At 31.7% G+C, this 22,697-nt stretch overlaps 1 protein-coding gene across 1 annotated transcript; it reads right to left on the bottom strand.

Annotated features, from left to right (window-relative positions):
* Window positions 1–467: 467 nt before the first annotated feature.
* LOC148598623 (F-box only protein 9-like) lies at window positions 468–19,996 on the bottom strand. Its single transcript, XM_088559899.1, has 14 exons — window positions 19,840–19,996; window positions 17,890–18,069; window positions 16,866–16,923; window positions 16,072–16,152; window positions 15,055–15,085; window positions 14,261–14,354; window positions 12,744–12,845; window positions 12,241–12,302; window positions 11,167–11,252; window positions 10,558–10,671; window positions 6,186–6,304; window positions 5,308–5,424; window positions 4,831–4,910; window positions 468–4,176 (listed from the first exon to the last, which is right to left on the bottom strand). Exons 1-14 carry the CDS (start codon window positions 19,840–19,842, stop codon window positions 4,062–4,064), a joined length of 1,242 nt encoding a protein of 413 aa, XP_088416025.1. The 5' UTR covers window positions 19,843–19,996; the 3' UTR covers window positions 468–4,061.
* Window positions 19,997–22,697: the final 2,701 nt, after the last annotated feature.

The following is a 22,697-nucleotide window of genomic DNA, read 5'->3' as shown; positions in this document are numbered from 1 at the left end:
GTGTCTTGTGACTGGTTGTCTTAAAGTCATAATGAAGGGTGTGTGTCTTGTGACCCATTGTCTCCAAGTCGGAATGAAGGGTGCGTGTCTTGTGACCGATTGTCTCCAAGTCAGAATGAAGGGTGTGTGTCTTGTGACTGGTTGTCTCCAAGTTGGAATGAAGGGTGTGTGTCTAGTGACCGGTTGTCTCCCAGTCGGAATGAAGGATGTGTGTCTTGTGACTGGTTGCCTCCAAGTCGGAATGAAAGGTGTATGAATTGTCTCCTATTCGAAGTGAAGGGTGTGTGTCTTAGTTGGGCAACATGCCTATCTGCTGGTTATTGTTTCTGTTTGTCAGACTAATACAAAACATGGCCTGTTCAGTTGTTCAAATGTTCTGGTCTGGTAATGTATGGAATATCTGTCTTAGGATATGTAAAACGACTATCAAGCGTAAGCCCAAACCATATTTTTTACCAAAAAAGCAGTAGAGATCAAATTAATTTAATAAAAAAATTTGTATTAATACTTAATAACACTCCATTTACTGTGAATCACCAAATACATGTACATAGCGGTAATAATAAAAGTACTACATGTACTTGGAATACAGGAAAAAAGCAATTGTAAAAATTTCTTTTACCACAATTTTTTCAATACTTGTGCAATAAATCCCAAACTTTTTAAAACATGGCTGAAATCCCCATTTCACATTACATTTTTTTTGGTTCCTTCACACATTTACATGTTATTTCTTTTGACTGATAACCAGACATATGGTTGTTACCCTTCAGAAGAGTGGGTAGAAAACCACAATGAAAACTTTTCTACTAGAACTTAACTTCATCTTCACATTTATTTTATTTTGAATTTAAAACTATATTACAAAGAAGAGATATAATTAATTGGTTGATTGATTGATTGTTGGGGTTTAACGCCCAAGTAACAATATTTCAGCTATATTCAGGCGAGTATAATTAAATGGAGGAAAGATATTATCACAAGTGCAAAGAACACCCAGAATTCCATGAACGAGTTAAATCTTTAATTCTTTGCACAAATGAATTATTTTTGTATATTCATGATTAAAATGTATTAATAATATAGATTGTCTCCCTACTGTATTGCTCTTTTCAGCATAAAATTTATATAATGTTATCAGCAGATTGATATTTGCATTGTGACATTTTAGCAGTAGAAAGTCCAAGAGTTAGATCACCAAATTTATTTCACATATGAATTATCACAATTTATTGTATAGATAGAGTAATTTTTCATAATTTCCCAGTAATGAATTTTTTTTTCGATAATTCACATTGTGAAGTAAATGCTATAATTTCATTCTCTTACTTTCTCCCTCAAAAACGTCGCAACAAGAATATCAATTTGCCTACCACAAAATACAAAACCATTGTTGAAAATAGCAAAGAATTATTAAGAAAACCTATATTATCAATAGATTAATCAATTGGTTATCCTGAATAACTGAAATATATATATGAAGTTACTCCTGCTAAGAATGTTTGAAGGTTTAACGCATGCCGCCGAACAAGATCCAAACACTCATAAAATCTGTGCCTTCTTCAGCAGTCCTGATCATATTTTGGTTATTTACTCTTTCCAATTAATTATCCCATTATTAGTACACAGGAAACATTCCATAAATCATTGCTATTTATATAATAATACATGTTCTGTATTTGCAAAGGGATTCATTCATTCCCAAGAATCCTACTTTTCACCAACACAATAATTTAATATTGCCACAAGCAGTCTACTAACTTAAACTAACAAAAGATATGTGTATCATAAAAATAAAACAAAATATATCTCAATAACAGAACATTACAAAAAATACATATTTATAGAAAAAAAAACCCACATTCATTTCCATTATAAGGAAATGAAGAAATATACAGCTGAATATCATGCATGTACATTTTCATTCTGAGAGAGAACTTTCATTTTCAGTTACCTTTCAAAAGTTAACACATTTTTTAAATTTAAAAGCAAATGATTCATCTGTCCTTTTCTTCCATGAAAAAACAGCAAAAATATAAAAGAATGGTTAAAATTACTGACAAAGTTCTCTGTAGTTGCATAAGATGGTTGGGTGGAAATACAGACAAATGGCAAGCAAAATACATCAAAATAAGGGGCCCTATAATTAGTTATTCAACAACTTCGAGAGTTCTTTTGTGATCAACCAAAAAATTTAAAGCCTCTTCACTTAGTCTGATACTTGTTATACTGTCACATGACATTCTCTTCACCAGCAAAATTATTGTTACAAAAAAGTAACATTGTCATTGACAATAGTCATTATTTTCAGTACAGATCCCTTTAAGAATCAGTCAGATGCTATAAAAATATGTCTATTACTACAAGCCTGATTTTTACATGAACAGGTATTTCAGGTACTGGCCGTAAAAACGAAGCTGCAAAATAAAATTCATAATCAGCATGACATAATCAATTTTCAAACATAACAAGAATAGGTATGGTGTATATGTCAAAGGGACAACAATGCCACCGGGATAAAAATGTCAGCCTAAGGCCACACAGTGGTCTTCAATGAATGACCAGGAATCCCTCATACCACAGGGCAGGCTGTAGCTGGCCCCAAAGCATCATTACACACAGGTACAGCGAAAGAGTTGCCCCCATATACTAAAGTAACATAAACTGAAGGTGAAAACGACATACAGAGGCCAGAAATTCCTGACTTGGGACAGGTGCAAAAATGTGGCAGGGTTAAAGTATTTTGTCGTAATCACAACCTTCCCCCTTTAAAACCTGACCACTGATGGAAAAAATCTGGAAATTACATTACACAATTAAACACACAAGTCTTCTTTAATAATCTTATTTAATTGAAACTACAGTAAAGTTGTTGCATACAATAATGGTATCACTCCTTTTCTACATACGAAAATATATTTCAATTTTTCTAACTAAAGATTAAACTGGTGTTCAGTGATAATTAACTATTACACATTGGTATAATGCAAGGCATACCTCTACATTGGGTGCTAATTAACACTGACCAAGCCCAAACACCACAAAACTTGAAAAATTACTTAAGAGAAAATTCTGAGCTGATTATGACATCATCAATTTCAAAGACTTGTATTGGCATTACCATAAAACTTAAGAATATTCTCAGACTTAAGTATTTTTTAACTTTTGTGGTGCCAGACCTGAAGACGACTATTAAATACATTTATATTATAAGAGATATCACTTCATTTCACAATTGCTATAAGATACATTGTATAACTGGTGACTGGGAAAATTTTCACAAACAAATTGTGCATGCGTAACACCGTGAAAACAAAACAAACAAGAGAAACGGTTAAAAAATAATAATAAAAAAATACACGTACATGCATAACATGTCTAAAAATACAATAGTCTATTTCACAAAAAGTTGTCAGTTTTAAGTCTGTTGTAAGAAAAATGTGTATGATGTGACAATGGCATTTTCTGTTATGTCTACATCATTCATTAGTAATAATTAACACTTATAAGAATCTTGTGAAATTGACTACTGATTAGAACATTAAAGTACAATAAGACTGGTAAACAGAATTCACCTATAGAATATAAAATTAAGGTATTCCTATACCTATTGACATAAAAAATACAATACATGAGTACCACATGGACATTTACACATGAAATTAATTTCATTCAAATCAAATAAAAACTTAAATAGTTGAAGCATTGTTTACATCAATTATATACATGTATCAACAGGTGCATTTCAAAATAAAGTTGCTCAGCACAATAAATTCTTTTCAACTATACTGAATTATGCATCACTCTCAACTACTGTGTACTACTGTGCAATTTCGTCAAATACTGTACATTACTGTAAATAATGTAAAATATTGTACACTATTGTATAATAATGTAAAGTACTGTACACTACTTTACACTACTGTACAATAATGTAAAATACTGTACACTACCTTACAATAATGCACACTACTGTACAATAATGTAAATTACTGTATTATTCTGTGCTATAATGTAAAATTCTGAGCACATCAAAGTTAAATACTGTACAGCTCTGTACTCTACTGCAAAGGTATATCTGATACAGCTGTGTAACTAAGAACACGAGAAAACAATAATGGTGGATAGTTCTTATTATTTAAATCAAATTCAGCAACATTTTCTTGACCTGTAGCTCTGCAATATAAAACAATATGAAAATGTCTTACCACTATATATTAATACAGTTAGTCTTATACACCATACTCTAAATTTTATATCAAACTATGGTTTGGTCATTTTTTTCAAAATTCAGAATTTTCAATTCTATCTTCTTTAGCAAGGTTAAACCTCTTCAATTATCTATATTTATATCTACATCTATATCTATATCTGTGTGTGTATATATATCCGCGGGACTCAAACCACTGTGACATCTATGGCAACACCAAATTAATGATGCATGTCACAACAAATCAATATTATACAAACGTCTCAGAATGTGACGACTCTATTCACTACACTGCTCCATCGGATCAAATTGATACAGGGAAGATATGTAAATGTATTGAAAGGTCTGAAAAATTCCCTACGATGTTAGAACTATCAAATTTTTGGTCGTTCCCTCCGCGGGACTCAAACTCGTACCACTGTGACATCTATCGCAACACCGCATATATATATATGTCTGGACAATATTACTTCCATAAAATATGGTCTATTTACCAGAAAAAAGGTAGTTATTGAATACAGCTATCACCAAATATATGTTTGAAATTGTCTCTGAGGAGAGACAGACTGACAACCAAACAGAATACAGGAATAGCTCTGTACAAGATATAGTGTACTTACTTGTAACAGGTAGTAATTGTATACAGTAACCAAACAAGTTTGGCATGACTTCTGTCTTTGTGGTTCTGTATCTCAAGTTCCTACAGAAATTGAAGAATTTAAAAATTTTTAATTTTTTATGCTTTTTTTTTTGGAGGGGGGGTTTGATTAATGATAGTCACAATCCACCAATGACTAGATGAGAAAGTCTGAAACCCACATGTTCTTCAAATGAAAGCTACAAATTATAATTTTATAAAAGTTCAGCATGGTGGGCATAATTTTGAATGTTCTAGCTCACACATGGTCTGGAAAGAAAGCATGTCAACCCAGTTAGTTAAATCTTCTACACTAAGCTGAAGCAGCAATTACATAAGCTAAAGCCTTTAATATATAATATGGCCTTGAGAAGCCCACAATCTCCTGCCTATAAATAGAGGAAGTTACCATTTCACAACTGTCAGCTACACTTTTTAAAAGTTAATTGACATTTTTTACCATTTGATAGGTTTGGTCCATGTCGTTAGGGTCAACCTGTTGTCGAGGGTGTTTCTTTCTTCTGTAATATGACACTGATGTATCCTTGGTTTTGACCCGTTTTAAAACAGCAGATATCTAAAATAAAACAAACAGTCTAGTGAATAAGTGTATGTTTCAAAGTGACAATGATTTCCTGTTTTGTAATTTTCAGTCAAAAACAGAAAATGGCAAACAGTTTGAAAAGTTCATATCATTGAAATCATATGAATACCAGGTTTCTTGGAGAAAAAATTGTAAACCTATAAACCTCTTTTGAACTTTCACACTGGCTTGGTTTAGACAAGTGTTTGCTTTACCAAGGTTCAAAACATATTCTAAATTGAATTAAAGGGACTTTAAAGTGTTTGGTATAGACAGGTTTACAGATTATTCATGGTTTCCTTGTTTTTTCTTGAATACCATTTAAATCATATTTACCAAACATAATAGGGCTTGCATTAGTTTTGATTTTGTTTTGTTTTTTATTATCCAAAATTTCCATTGTTGAAAGCACTCAAAACTGGAGATCAATTCATATTTAATTTGCTATTTATGGGTACAACAATATGATGCATAGCTCTTTGATTTTTATTAACTGTTATTACCAAAAATGTCATTGCGTAAAAATAATTAAGAGTCATATTTTTTTCATTATATTTATGGTTGTGACCTGTTCTTGAAAATTTACTGTATCACATGACAAAATTGACAAGCCCTATTATTAGATAATGTTTACATTATGGATGATGAATTAAAAGATATGAGGTACCTGGGGAAGGCACATTTACCAATGGAGTCACCCATAGAAGTTCTATAAATGTTTCGTATTAAATTACAAAATATTCTCTATTTCATACCCTGTCCCCAGCCATTCTGTAGCGTCCCCTGAGTAGACCCTGCTCCCGGGACTGTCTACTCCTCAGCTTAGATAGTGTAGATAGGGGGTCCTCAGAACTTGACATCATCAACATTGTACCTATATCATAAACAAATACTCAATAGAGTAAAATCAGAAATCCTTTCAGAGAATGTTGTAAGGCTAAAATCAAGTGGAATTTGCTGGAATTCTATTTATAGGCATTAACATTATAAAAACTACTGTATTTATCTTTTTCTTAAAGATGTCAATCCAATTTAGCAGCTATTAATTTTGCTTCTAACACTCTATGATGTAATTATAGCTTTTGTAATGAGTGAAAGTATAACATCATGAAATATTAAACAACTCAAATAACAAATTTCAATCATAACAAATTCGCTCAGGCTGGTTATCGATAATGTTCAAATTATATAACTTGAGTGATATTTTGCAATAATCAATTTTCATGAGTTAAAAAAACTTTTTCTCTCTGACTCTTCTAGAATATTTGGTCATTTGACATTCAGCATTTATCATGGCAGAAATTCTAACAATCATCAGACTATGACATCACCAGTTGTAATGGGAGAACAATGACAGAAAGATAAAACATTCCTTTCAACAAACCGGTTTTGAGGACAGTGCAACATAATTTCACTCCAACTAATTACAACAGCAAATTTAACATATCATTTGTTTATTATAACATTGTCAATGGTGTGATATCACAAATAATTAGACTTCTCAGATATAGCTAAAAACAACCACATCAAAGCGAGACTTATTTGCAGTGATTTATTTTCACAATTTATTTCTTGCTTGCCAAATTAGTGAAAATAAATCAAACACGAGAAAAGGTTGGTTACAGAAAATCTAATGGAAAAGGAAACAGTTTTCAAATACATACATGTACATGAAACCCATACATGAAAACCAAAGGTACACGTAGCTCAATGTGTGCATACCTTGTGTAAAAATCAGGCTTAAAACTGTCGAATAACTTGTAATTGTCCATTATTAGTATAATTTAAGCATGATTCTTTCTCACCCATAAATAAACGCTTTCTCATATAACTATGGCATGTAAATCATGTTAAATTAATGTGTAGTAAATTGAAAAATACGTTAAACATACCTTTATGGCACATGAGAGTAACAAAATTTCGATAATCTGGATTTATCACGTGTAATCTATATTTAGCGGCCACTAAACCAAGTTTATCACACACAAACTATAGTTTACAGATGATAATAATAATTATAGTTATTTTTTTTATTTTCATAAGCAATTGCTGTTAGTTTGGAAAATGCTAATTGCACTTTAAAATTATTCTTAAGTTTTATCTTAAGTTTGAAGTAAAAATTGCTAATGGTAGTTTCTGAAAACATTAATTCTATAAATGATAACATTAGAATATAACCAACCAGAGTGCAGGATTCTGGTCAGGTGATATTAATTGACCAATGACATTAAAGTACCATTAAATTATATTACTTTGACTAATCACAGCAACCGTAACAAATTTCTAAAATTTCCTGTGTTATCAAATATGGGAAATATAAAAATCTAATTTTGTCAAAAGCAATTTATCAAAATTTGTGCAGTTGTCCTATATCATTGCTATTGATATTACTATGCATTCTTGTCAATGGCTTATGAATTAAATCACAACTTAATCATTAAAATAATCACAGTATTTGAAATGTGGCAATTGCAAATTTTGTATGAAATAATTATAAGATGCACAAAGTTCAATCATAGATAGACCTGTCATTAAATGTCAATACCATGCTATAAGTACAGTTAATGAGTGATTTAAAAATATCTTTTTTTCAAAATGGAAATCAGTAGATAAATGAGATGACTACTAATTTATCTGAAAATTGCATGTTTTAGCTTGAAAATGCCAATTTTCAATACTTAATATGTATTGCAAGCATGAATTCATTGGCTGGAAAACATTAAGTTTCTCAAAATTCGGGTAAAAAATTGCCCTACTTAAAAAAAATATCTGTACTTCAGATGGATGCAATAATTCTTAGAATTTCTAAAAATCCAAAATATATGTTTTTAGTCTGAAAAATGTCAACTTATACTGAAAACAACCATACTGCTAAAAGTTTTTCTTAATTAAAAGCTATAAAAACAACAAAATTTGTAAAAAAAAATGTAAAAAAAAAAACATATTTGGAAAAATGTAGTACTTCAGATGGAAGCAATAACTCTTAAAAAGTCTAAAATTCGAAAATATATGAACTTTCACTTCACAAAGAATATCGTAAACAGTTTTTCTCAATCTAAGGTTTTCAAAACAACTAGTTTCCTCAAAATTTTAGTAAAAACATATAATATTTAGATAAATGTAATACTTCAGGTGGATGCGAAAACTCTTAATTAGTCTATAATTCTAAGATATATGAACTTAGTCTAAAAATGTTAATTGTCACTTCACACAGAATATCATGAATCGTTTTTCTCCATTTAAGGTGATCCAAGCAACACAATTTCTCAAAATTTTTGTAATAACACATTAAGTAGCTGTCTTTGTAAGAATCATGTTTGTTTGTTTGTTTGTTTGGGTTTAACGTCCAAGCAGCAGTATTTCAGCTATATTCAGACGATGAACATGAAATGGATGATAAAATGAACACGAAATGAAAAAAAAGGATGGGACACACGGATAATAGGGTCGACAAATTTTGATTGCCACTGGAAAAAGGGGGGATGGGTAAGGTCGGGCAATTTAGCCTCCTACGGCGGAGCGCAAAGGTTCCTACTCCTACCGAATACCACAGCAGGGTTCTTTATCGTGCGAGGAACGTGGCATCTTTCCCAACACGGTGCACCACTATGGTTTGCGGTCAGGTTTTCCGTATTATAGCCTGACAACCCCAGCATGTAACACGCCAGGGGTACCCCATTCCACCACCTGGGGCACACATCCCAGTTGCTCTGTGGGCAGAGCGCCTAGCCCCCGGCTAGGTTTCTGAGCACTATTTAGTCGCCTTATACGACAAGCTTAGCGCTGCTGCAGGCCTATTCTTTTAACACCCGGACCTGCACGGGGCGTAAGAATCATGCAAAATCTGAAAAATGTGATACACCCCAAAAAAGGCTATATATTTTTATTTTTGTAAATAAGTTGTTTTATGGGTGTATATTATGAAATGTGTAATTACTCATTCCGACCTTTCTGCTCTTAGGAGATAATCAACATTGAAAATCCAGTAGATTCTATTGTATTTGAGTGTCATTTACTGAGTTATCTCCCTTAATTTTGAAATCTACAGTGCATTCTATATAATTTTTATCTCCTATGAGCACGGGTTATATGAAAAACCAAATATTAATTTCTGTTTACTAAGCATTTTAAACAAAATATCCAAAATAAAAATATGTAGGCTTTCCAACCATGAACCCCATTTTGCATGATTCTTAGCTGGAGTGCTACGTAAATTTGGTAAAATATAGAACTTCAGATGGATGTGATACCTTTTTATATATTAAATAAATTCAAATGGTCTATTAGTGATTATGAAGTAAGAAACATGGTTATATTCTTCAATGCCAGATATGCAGACGACACTCGTTCAGGTGAATTATTATTACAGAGAAGTCCAGTATGTTGGCGCACTGAAGTTTTTTCATTGTAAATTAAACCCAAAGATATGGAACATTTCAAGTAAAAGGGAAACAATCTTTGACCTTTGCATTTCTATATTCTTTTAATTTTAATCTAATATGTGACATTTTATGACTTATATATACAACATGTTTTAAAGCAAAATCACAATTGACCAATTATCTTAGTAATTGATAAATAGAGTTTAGCGACTGTAAATTCTAGTTTACGAACGCAAATTGTAGTTAGTGCACCAGAAATACAGTTTATTATAGACTTGCTAACCATAGTTTACATTGATAAACCAAGATTATCGATCATAAACTATAGTTTGTGTGCGATTAACTAGTTTAGCAACCATTAACTACAGTTTTCAAGCGATAAACTCAGATTATCGTCACGTCATGTGCCATATACCTTACTAAGCCTTACATTTCCCTCAGTTTTATCCTCATCTAAACATTAGTGAATAAAGGTAAAAACAATATTACGCAACTGATTATCACAAACCAGAGGGACATATTGAACTGACAAAGTCAGGAATAAAACAGAAAAATAAAAATAGCCACTATTTTCCTGACTTTGTAGTCTAAGTGAAATGGTGGATTAAACCATGTTTTACGTCTAGCCGAATCTTTTTCATCTATAGTGGCTATTAGAGTTCCAGTGTTAAGTCAGTGCAGTTTTATGTAAGTCCCTTTTTCAGCCCCCCGATTTATATGATCTGTGTATTTAAATCTAACATACCATCAGGGAAGAATCTCATATATCTAAAATACTCCACAAGGTGCCAAGGTTTGTAGAATCCATCAAGACTCTTCTCTCCTACACGCATGTATGATGTTCTACTGATATAACATCCTGTAAAATTATAAAATGAAGACAGTGTTTTTACTGACTATATATAGATTGATTACTTGTAAAATGCTTTTATTTTAAAAATAGTAAATATAGGTAAATATAGATTCTCCTCAGTAATGAGTGGTTCAATAATTTCTCCACTGAAAATGATTCAACATGAAAGTTTTAACAAGCATATTAAAATCTTGATTTTACAATAGAGAGTTGAGAAATAATTTAAACCAAGAATATGTGCAGAATTGATTTCTCCAATGAAATCTAAAGAAAACTCGGAAAATGCAAAATAACTGGAAAACTCTAACAAAAATTAAATTGCCCCTTGGTGGTTAAAAAGTCAATTGCATTTTAAATCACTGGCTAAGAATGGGAGAAATGTACACATACTTACCCTGAACTAGTGATTTATATAACTCATCAAAGAAATTCATAATCATTTCATTTTTTTCAGTCTTACCAATCATCCCTGTTCTGATTCTACAGATAGTAGATGCTTACCATTAAATAAAACATGTGGTCTGTTTAGAAACATGTTTCTCCATGATGCATACTTCCTTAACTTCCCAGTACTTGATCCCCAGGTCCTAAAAAGCATGGATTATTATATCATCAACAAAATGCTACAGCATCCTTACAAATAATTTCAAATTTTAATAGCTAAATCTACTGTAAATGTAAAACCTAATTTTTGCTGTTGCCAATTTTTAAAAATTCTGTTAAGTGAACATGGTTGTGGGTATCAATTTTCCTGGTTTCAACATGTTCAAAAATGTTCAGCATGATATAATTTTTAAAATTAATTTTGCAGGAAATTGTTTTCATGCTTACTTGTCCATGGCAAAGTAGCAAAAGTTAGTATGTACATCATGAAAATTAAAACATTTACAGAGATCCTTTATGTACAACATAGTATCTTTAGGATAGTAAAAGAGTAGCACATATTTTAGTTCTAATCAATTAAGTAGTACTCCAGCTAAGAATCATGCAAAATTTGATACATGGACGGAAAGCCTACATATTTTTATTTTTGAAGTTTTGTTTAATATGTTATAGTTAACAGAAATTGACAAATGGTTTTTCATATGACCCATGCTCTCGGGAGATAATATAAATAGAATGTATTGTAGAATTCAAATTTAAGGAGATAACTCTGTAAATGACACTGAAATACAATAGAGACTGTTGGATTATAAATACGGATTATCTCCTAAGAGCAGACAGATTGGAATAAATAATGATACATTTCATCATATGCAGACTTTTTGGGGGTGTATCACATTTCACAGAATTTACATGATTCTTACTAAGACTGCTACTTAATAAACAAGGGAATTCAAAATATCCTAATAATGACACAGAAGCTATATTGAGTAGTTAACATTCAATTACCCTTTCATAATTTATTAATGAAAAGACAAATCACATAACTAGTCCATGATTAGAAACCAACTATCATTGGTTGCTTTTTAATGGTGGTCATTTGTGACCGTCTTAATTTAAGGAAAAGCATTCTTGAAGTTGTTGGCAAGAGAAAGGTCACTTAAACAGGTCTTATTATATAAAATTTCATACCTTAAACAGATCTGTTTCCAAATTTCTTCATCTCTGGCACATACATAGAATCCACGACTCACCTAAAATAGAAATAAGAACACATCATTTGCTATTTTCAATATTGTACTGAAGTGCTTCTGGTTGTAACAAAAAATACCATTGAAAGTTAATGTTACAATATTATTTTATAACAAACTTCTAAAATAATGTGATTTAATAAATAGAAACCTTCCGACAGGTTACCAAATAGACCTAACAGTTAATCAGTTACTAAAATCATATAATAAATATATATAAATACACAAAACGGTTTGTATTACATGTAAAGTCAAACCTCGTTAAGTCAAAGTTGAAGGGACCAAGCAAAAATGTTTAAGTTATCTGAGGTTGCATGAGGTTGCGTTACAACCCAAAAATATATCGATCTATGATTGTTTCTGCTTTTAAAATGATTTACTGTATAGAGTACAACTATTGGATCATGATGTTTTGCGCGTCAAATTGGAGACAGTAGACTATACCTCTGACAAAACTTCCAGCTGTTTTATATCCAGGTCAACTGATACGACCCATTTAAATATGTAAATCAGCAGTTCCACAGGTAACACAGATATGTGAGTGCTCTGGAAACAGGAAGAATATGAGTCCATTCCGTTCATTATTCACAGATTTGAAAAAAATATTATGAACATTTTAAGTATCTAAGTGTATGTTACAGGAAGAAACTGAGTCTTTTGTATTTCCTGTTAATCCTGACAAACTTCAATCATTAATTTCCTTAATGTGCTGAACTTGATCAACTTTCTACTAAGTACAAAATAAGACATTGTTATTGTGATTTGTTTTTGTTTTTTCCCTTGTTTTTGCTTGTGTTTGTATTTTTTTTAATTTTCCATTATACATTACATGAATAAACAACAAAACTTAAAGAAGTAAGCTCATTAGTTCTTCTGAAGTATGGTTAACATTAATCCTTGTATTTATAATTGTGCAACAAAATTATTTACTAGGCCCTTGATTTTATATATAGAGCATTTTTCAAATGGTATTTATTTTGGTATTTACCAGTCCATCTGAAAAAACCTAAAAGCTGTTCAAGAATAAATTATGTGTGTGTGGAGCAGGAATGAGGGTGGCTGGCACTTCTAATAGATATGGGGTACAGTGGCATTTTTGTATGAGATAAAACATTGATAGTTTCAAATTGTGGTGATGAGGTACGTACTGACACCACATACATTTTATCCTAGAACAGCACTCAACAAATTTCTGCAAAATATCGACTCTTGGCTTAGATAATTAATGCATCTCTTAGCATCTGCAATAAAATGCTTTGAATGAGTGCAGCTTGATAGAACAGCAGAGGTTGAACCCTGAACAATTAGGGCAATTATGGATCACCTTTTAAGCTTGATACAGCTGTGAGATTTTGGTTACAATTAAATATTTGACACAGGAAAAAAAAATTGATCAGAATCGCAGTGGCCCCTTTCTGGTCCCTTATACCATCACAAAAAAGCTTGTTTCTAGCCCCTTTTTGGTTTCTTATTCATAAATAGTTAAAGTAATAATCTCCAAAATAAATCCCAGCCTTCTTTCGGTAGTATGGTACCCTATGATACAATTTCATAGAGATTCATTTACTTTAAGTCAAGTTTAATTGTCAAGACATCATGAAAAGCCAGAGTTTGGTCCCCTTTAAGGTACCCAATTCCTGAACGGTTAGAGCCAATATCAATCTTCACGCGATGAAAATCTTACAGCTTTAAAGAATAAGCAAGTTTAAAGAACTATACACTTATACTTAAGTTATTGTCTGGACATTAAATGTCTACAGTCGACAACCAAGACAACAATGACAGCATGATATTTTTATATAACCACTATATTTTTGGTTGCATTAAAATAAGAAATTCCAAAGTTTTTCTTAAAACTATTTGCCTTAAAATTACAGAATATTTTCATTCATATTTTGCCTAAAAATCGCCAAAAAATTTACACTGCCAAAATAACACACAGTACGGTAGACAATTCTTACACTTTGCTCAAACTCTTGTCGACAAATTTTTCTGTCTTCAACCTGCAAGTTCTGGAAGTGTGTTAAGAGATCATCGTCTAAAATTTCATCAATGCTGTAAAAATTAAGAAAAAACTGAATGAGAGGATACTAAGCATTTGTAGAATAAAGTAGTTAAAATATGAAAATATTGAGTGCAAATGTACTAGTAATCACTCTCAGAGATTGGAATGAAATCCATCTTTTTTATGAATAAAGTCTTACTAAACTTGAAAAAGTAATCAAGGGAACCAAGATTCTAGCAGAAATCAAAAGAATGTAATCCGGAACAAAGTTCAGACACAGAAAACAGACACACTCAACGAAGAACATGAAATAACCAAAATAATACATACAAAGTAACAAAAATAAATGAGCAACTTGGGCTCCACTAAAAACTGGGAGCATAGACCAGGTGCACTGGTAGTCCAGTTAAAAAAAATCAGAAATCTATAAAAATTGAAAAGGAGCTCACATCAATAGACAGAAACAATTCAACAAAATTTCACAAAATCTGATGGCAGTATTTTTGAGATTATGTGTAAAGTGTAAACAACAAATGAACAGATGGACAGACAAACAACATTATACCAGATTATGTCCTGTCTAGAAAGACAAAGTGCATGTGTTCATCTATAGTCACAAGCAACCTTTAATGTTTTAATATTTAAGCCATCACATTAAGAACAGGATAAAAGGCATTGTTGAGTGTCTCATACTTCCTAGATTGTTAAAGGCTGGGGAAGTTTAGCCAGAGCCAGAGCCACAATACTTACCTTCCAACAGAACTTTCACTTTCCTGTCTCTCTATAAAAAATGAAAATCATTATGAAAGTTGGGGTTTCCATGATTTGTTTTAATTGTTTTCCGTTGGCTAATCATAGAATATCAAACTCATAAAACCTAGTTAAGTAGCGTAAGAAGTGCACAAAATGTTCATGAGTGCAAAAGAAGGCCTAGATTTAACGAGTGATAGGAGGATTGATATTCATGTTGTGATGTTTTGATGGAATAAAGTCCATGAGTGAAATTACCTAATTTATTTCAGAGGGTGAATTAATGAATTTTTTACACAGGGAACAATTGACAAAACACAATATCTATATACAGTCGAACTTCAATCGCTCGAACTCGGATGGCTCGAACACACGGGATTTCTCGAATACAATTCAAAGTACCAAAATTTTCTCCTATATAATCAATATAAATAACCAAGGATTTCTCGAACACTCGAACTGACTAGTCGGTCCATTCGGAAATAAATCTTAGAGAAAAATCCTCACCAACTCGAACTCATCAGCCATTTTGTCAGCTTGGGCAATAAAAGGTGTGAAAAACTGAGACCCTACCATTAATCAGTGTCATTTTAGATAATTACAGGTAATACTTAGGTATCACTAATTAGGTATTTTTGATCCTAACAAAGTACTGATTGATGTTCAAGAATGTTCCGAAGTCGGTATGATGAAAGCATGAAAGAAAATCGGATGAAAACATATTATTAACCAAGGAACTCAAACTGAACTTTTTTAAATGCGAACACAGCATTTTTAACGTCCATAAATCAATAATCTTCTGAAAGCAAATGAAAAGGATCCATGAACTAACACAAGATTGTAGGAAGTAAGCAATTTCTAACAATAAATTCAAACTCGGACCGACAACGAAAAAAAATCAGAAAATATACGAACTTCAATTTCTCGAACACATTTCAATGGTCCCTTGGAGTTCGAGCTACCGAGATTTGACTGTACATGATATGATAAGGGATATTAAAGAATAACCTCATTTACCTCTTGGGCTGACTTTAGTTATACAGCATTTAAACTCTATATCTTGATCCAAGTGAGTGGCTTCTCTGTAAAACTTAATTGCTGAAAATAAAAATAAAAAATCTGTGATATACATATAGGTAGCACAAGACACAATGTGTGTCAACTTAATTTTTTTTTTATTTATTGTATGTCAATTATGTACATTTGTTACAATATTTTTCAAAGTACCAGTCCATATAAAATTCAGACAGAGCCTATAAGATGATTCATGGTATAGAAAAACCTATGGAACAAATGGTGCTTTTTGGGTCAACATATGCTATATTCTTATGTGACAGTAGTCCTTTCTGTATTTAGACCTATACTTTTAAGAAAATCACACTAAATTCCCTCTAAAATCAATCCAAACAAACCAAATCAAGAGCAATAACTCTTGCAAAGTGCTAATTTCATGTACAATTTTTATAAATTTTATTTCTAAAGCGCAACACCCAAATGAATCAAAGTGCTGTCAGCACTGGAGGGTTTTGATTCTTGTGAAAATTGTAGCATGAACAAAATTTCAAAGATTACATGAAGTAAAATAAAATTGTGATCATACATTTGCATTTTTAGTATTTAATATCAAAAATTGGTTTTTCCCTAATATGTATAAACTGAATGTCAATCCATACTTCTGATCCAACTTAACACACAAATACAAATTTTGTTCAATTTCACCTTATTAAATTTTTAAAACTGTTTAAAAGTTAATTTCCTTTAACATTAAAAAAACCTAGAGAAACAGATTATTTATTATACATGATACAAACCTTCATACAACCTTCCACATTGTTCCAGCTTCATTCCTTTATAAAACAAAAACTTTGCCTATAAAGAGAATCAGGTATTGAATGGTAAAAACAATAGACATGAGCTATAGAGATGTATATAGACATTTCATAAAAAAAAAAAATGACCATAACTCCTGAAAACAAACATCGTACATTATGGTCAAATGCACTGTGTAAAAAGGTTGAAGAACTAAGCTGAGTCAGAGTGGTTTCTTATCATCCAAAAACCAAAATACAATTAAACATACTAAATTATCTAGTAAATAACAACTGAATTAGAGTCATCACATGTACATGTATGTGTCTTTGACTACCGTAGTCAAGCATGAATATAAAAGGGATGAAACAAAATCATAAACATATCATACTGGTTTATACCCATTTGTCCTTCATTTGTAAAAAAACATGGTCATACGATAAAAGTTTTTCAGAAACAGGACATATTTCATACATTTTCGTTGAATTAACAATAATCCTACTGAACAAAACTTTCATTTTTTTAATACCAAAATTACATTTACTGTTATTTAATCCTTAAGTTATGCTAATCTCATTAAATAATCAGCTTAACATGTGATGTTTCATAAATCGATGAAACACATTTTCAAACTAATTATAAAGGCCAAACCCACAATTAATTGGACTACTTTTATTGATCACTGTGTATTGCCTATTTTCTTTGTATATCTAAAATAAAGCAAATAAATGTAATTAAAAGAATTGAAAGTATCATTTTTTTTTGTTTCATCGGCATGTAAATGCCTTGACCGATCACATACTTTGGATATAAATCACTTCCATGCTTCATTGAAAATATGCTACAGTCAATGCTTTTACACGCAGATGAAACATCAAAAATGAAACATCCAATTCTTAATTGGTCTAAAAGGTCCAAATTGGCATTTCAGTATAAAAATCATGTACAAATATTCTGTAGAATGGATTTTTTTCCCCATTTTTTTTCTGATAAATATCACACCACATTATTTAAGACAAGCCGTACCTCCTCCTCTCGAGTTGGTGCTACTTGAGTGACATCATTACTATCTTTGGCTTTCTTCTTTTGAATTTCCTGTTTCCATTGGTGACGGAAATTCTCTAACTGTGTTAGCAAGTCTGGGGGATCATTGATCCCTTCATAATCATCATCCTGACTTAAAAGGGATGGGATGAACTCTTCCTCCTAATCAAGCATAAAGCTTAATGTTATTATAGTGTTATTCATTTTTCTTCATCATTTCATATTAATCAAAGGTCTACAGTTTATACTTATGGTTTACAAGAAAGACCGACTATAATTTCTGTTACTCATATAACTGTTCATTTCCCTTTACAGCTAGTTGAAATAGACCAGTTCCAATTTCAATACAAATTTAAAGCTGCATTAGCTGCCAAATTTGTTCAGTTTTGATTCTACTGAATTTTGCTGATAGAACGAAATAATTTTGTAGTAATGCAATTGAAGCAGTAAATGTCGATAATACCTACAGAATATTGTAAAAACAATGTTTTTTCAATCAAAGAACATCGATACCTCAGATCTAATTATTTTTCGCCATTACTTCCAAAGATTGCCGACAGGACATTGGCCCGGGTTAAAAATACTTTAACCTTAGTAATAAAATAACAATAATGGATACACAGGGAAGCACGTGTCTTGTTTTCATTTTATTTCATCTAATTCTTGATTAGTTTTCAAATAAATAATGACAGTTACTGACCATATTTGTGCCACATTATTTCACAATAGGTAAATTTCAAAAGGATCCTTGCATTATGTTCCAACTTTTTTCTTTTACAGCTTGAATCTGACAGTCATCCTTGCCATTGATTAACCATTTTCGCTTTGCAATCAGATTTGTTTTTTTAAAAAAGCGACCCTTACAGCATTTGCATGGATTAAGGTCACCAGAAGTCACATGCATATGAATTTATCTAGGTCAATTTTTTGTCTTGCAAGGCAATAAATTTATAGACTTATTTCATGTATTTAACACATTTTATTTGTGGATATCAAATGAAATTATATAAGAAAAGTGCAATTTAGTATAATAAAGGCATATTTCAACAGAAATGTTTTTTTACAAAAATGACAGCTAATACAGCTTTAAGTAGGCTATTCAGCAATTCAAATAGCTCTTTAGGCAGAAATTTGCCCTACATTATACCAATGTGTCCTACACAACTACTATAGAATTTTTACACCTGTGTGATCTTTTGGACAATGTCTTTCAATTTCAAGTAGCTGTCCATTATGATGGTGAATGTCAAATTTAATGGTTAAGGTTATCATAACTGACAGCTACTCAAAATTAAATGACTCTGTGGGCTTAACTTTTGTTTTGTGTTACTTTAATTTCATTCATGAAAGTGGCATTAATCATGTAAACGGAAATGGCATGAAACTGAAGCCACCACCGTCAGAGTATTTGTTCATAATAAATATTGTCATTTGTCAACAATATCACAAAAAGTATTGTTTGTCATTCAGGTGTATCATAGCAGCCTTAGGAAACATATTTTTGGAAACAATGAAAGGAAAAGATTGGATTTAACTAGTATATATGAAAAAGCTGGATAATGACAAGTTGCACAATGCTAGAATTTATGATAAACTGATGCTATAGGATAAGAAGTAGATGTTCATTTATTATTCTATCAAAAACACCTCCAGGCTCCACTACCATGTGAACACCTCCTTACAAATCTCGTTTCCAGTTGTATCCTGCATCTAACTGTTAGATAAAGCGAGTCTTCGAGATCTCCAATTTTTTACTATAGGGCTACAAATTGAGATATCATAAATATGCACTGGGTAACTATAATGCAAATATTACCTAATGCAAGTGTAATTACTGAATTAAAAAATACAGATGTATTTTCATTTAAGTATAACTAAGCGAAAACTTCATGACAATAGACAGTTATTGTATATATAGAAAGGCAAAATTACCATCTAATGGATTCAGTATAATCTCAGATGACTAATTCACGGTAAGAGAAACAAATAACATTTGAAAAATTTTGTTTCACTCTCCGAACAGCTGCCATATTTTCTTAATCTTTTCTGAACCTCTCGGGTAATATGGTTGTACTAAGAAAAGTCAGGAAAAGTCCCGATACAAGGCGATTCTAAAACTTAACCAACACCGGTAATTCCGTCAAATAGGTATCAATCTTGTATTGTATTTAGGCTAAAAAATAGTACGCTTTCTTTTGCCTTTTCCTGTTTTTGTATTTTTGCAAATGATTATCATTTTTCATCATAAGTATAGGGTATATATCTAGCTATGACACAAAAAAACTTGTTTTTGAAGAAAAACAGCATTTTATAATGCTTCAGAAAAAGGGTCTATTTTTTATTTCTAACTCAAAATAAAAGTAAAGGTAGGAAGAAGTTTATTTTTAGTTTGACCTGTTCTTGTGTACCAAAGTTTCTGCCTTTCTAAAAAGGACCTAAATATTATTTTTGACATTTCCTCAATGGAAAAACATCGTCAAAATTTAGATTGAAACTCCTTGCCTATTTAAAAAATCATGAAATTAAAGGTTTACTATAGAAGCCTATGGGACAAAGAATACAAGACTGAGACCAATAGTCGTTTTTTCATATTTACGAATGCAAGCCATTTTAGCAAGTTTAACAAAGGGATGTAACCCACTAACAACCTAGTTGGTGGTCTCAGTGGGGAAAGGGAAAATAACAAACTTTTTTCCTGGAAATATAAACTATTTTCACTTCGGTAAGTACCTGAATGGTGTAAAATAAGTTATTTAAAAGTATCAAAGTGAAATTACGACGGCTCTAATGAATTGAATATTTGAATTTGAAGTATACTCTGCATTTTGACAGTAAACCAGTCTGTCGGATGACAAATTTGCAGATAGTCCCTCCTTTGCTCGAAATCTTATAAATCGAAGACAAAGTCGGGAATATGAAAATGGACTATAATTACTTATGAAAACTGCTGAAATTTTGTATCGGATTTTTTTGGGGGGACATATATGTTCCAACAGACCATTGGAGTGATTTGAACCCTCATGGTCGATCTGTTCGACTACACTCTTAATTATGTCACGTGAATTAAGAAGCAAGATTTTTACAAGAGCTATAAAAGAAACTCAAAGTATGCATGTACTGAATCAATTCATATCTTACGCATCAAATAATTCGTCAAATTGCAAGAAAAAAGATGAAGGGAAAGAACCGTGGTTGACTTCAAACGTATCTGAACACAAGCTTGCTATTGCAAGCTGTAAACATTGAACTCTGATTTAAATTCATCATTCTGATTATAAATGACATTCAATTTATATTTAAAATATCACACAAAAATCCAGTCTGCCAGGTTGCGTTATATGAAGGTTCGTTTTCTGTTCACGAGGAACACCTAGATGAATGGGCATGAAACTCTCTGACATCCTGCATAATTTAACTCAAAACTACTAGTTGACCTTTTTCCACTCATTCGCTTTTAATGTTTACATTTCGTCAGTGATATTGGATAGAATATTTTTATTTCGAAATTATACGATGTATAAACTTACCGCTCGTCATCATAATCAATTCAGTCGTACATAAAAATAGTTTCACACATGAACTCCGCTCATGAGGAAGCTGTACCTTTCAGAAACATTTTTCTTCTATGAATTATGTTGTATTCTACTCTACAATGTACTGTTGTAGTGAATACTGAGAAAATACCTAATTTCGCAAAACGTTTTCAGTACTGTGTTTTTCGGTATTTAGTTCCTAAACTGTTTTACAGTATCGTTGTATGCCTACAATGTAAGCGTTTGGAATTCCGTCCTTCCAATCCCAAAAACAAGTTGGGATGGTACCAAGTCAGAAAATAGCTTGTCAGACAACTTCTAATACTGCTGGAGTAGTATCGCTGCAGTAAATACAATAATTTATTTTTTATGTGTTAATTGTCATTTTTTCACTGCCAATAAAAAACAGATATTCTTTTTCACCATATATTGAATAGAATCTTTTTTTTGTTGTTGTCATTTTTAAAACGAACCTTTTTTTCTCTCCAGTAATAAGTCAAATTATTTTTTTTCACATTTTCCAGAATTTTCTCCAAAAAATCAAACAGATGCTGTCTTAGCCTACTGATGGTAGTGGATACAAAATGCAACTTATCCCTCATAGGCAATTGAATTGAGTATAAATAGTACAACATACATTACTTTACATAGATAATTGCTTGTGGAGTACAGCTAATCCCTTTTGGGATTCAGTGGCAGGCCAAATCGGAAAACAGCAATGGACACGGAATCCCAAAAGGGATTAGAGTACAGCAACATGCAATTACTTCCATGAAACTAAAGCAGTTGTAAGATGAGAATGTACAAGTCAACCTAAAATACTGCACAGTTGACAAATGACATAATTAAATTCAAAAGAAATTCCGATTGTACTATTTTCTTTAATGTTGTGATTATTTTTGAAGTTTCAACCTAAACTGATGGATCCAGGGGGTACTCAAAGCCCAGGGACCCCTCTGTTGTTGGGCAATAATGTTAATATCATGCAGCATTTGGGCACAAATGAAACCATTTTTTTTTCTTGAGCAACTGGTAATCCTTTTTTGTCAAAATATCTGGATTTACTAATTCAGCATCAGCATATTCAGAAAGCAGGCCTTCCTTTTGGCTGATAAGAAGGTATTCCTTCTTTCAGAGCTGTAGTTGTGGTTGTGGAATTGTTTTAAGAGTGGTCTTCTTCAGTTGTTTTTTTTAATAGAACAGTAAATCTTCAAGTATCTGTAAATACTTCCGAAATTTGCATAATTCACAGCTGAT

The sequence above is a fragment of the Perna viridis genome, chromosome 14 (assembly GCF_037379345.1).
Source record: "Perna viridis isolate PV_CMFRI_1.1 ecotype Kerala chromosome 14, ASM3737934v1, whole genome shotgun sequence".
Lineage (NCBI taxonomy): Eukaryota > Metazoa > Mollusca > Bivalvia > Mytilida > Mytilidae > Perna > Perna viridis.
The sequence above is the reverse complement of the archived record's forward strand: the minus strand, read 5'-3'. Positions and strand labels throughout refer to the sequence as shown.

Excerpts from the sequence above, each read along its gene's own strand:
- LOC148598623 (XM_088559899.1), bottom strand. Across the intron at positions 15,086-16,071 it reads AACTAAAGTCAGCCCAAGAG|AGAGACAGGAAAGTGAAAGT; the intron begins GTAAATGAGGTT and ends CATTTTTTATAG. Across the intron at positions 12,303-12,743 it reads AGCTGGAAGTTTTGTCAGAG|GTGAGTCGTGGATTCTATGT; the intron begins GTATAGTCTACT and ends TTTCTATTTTAG.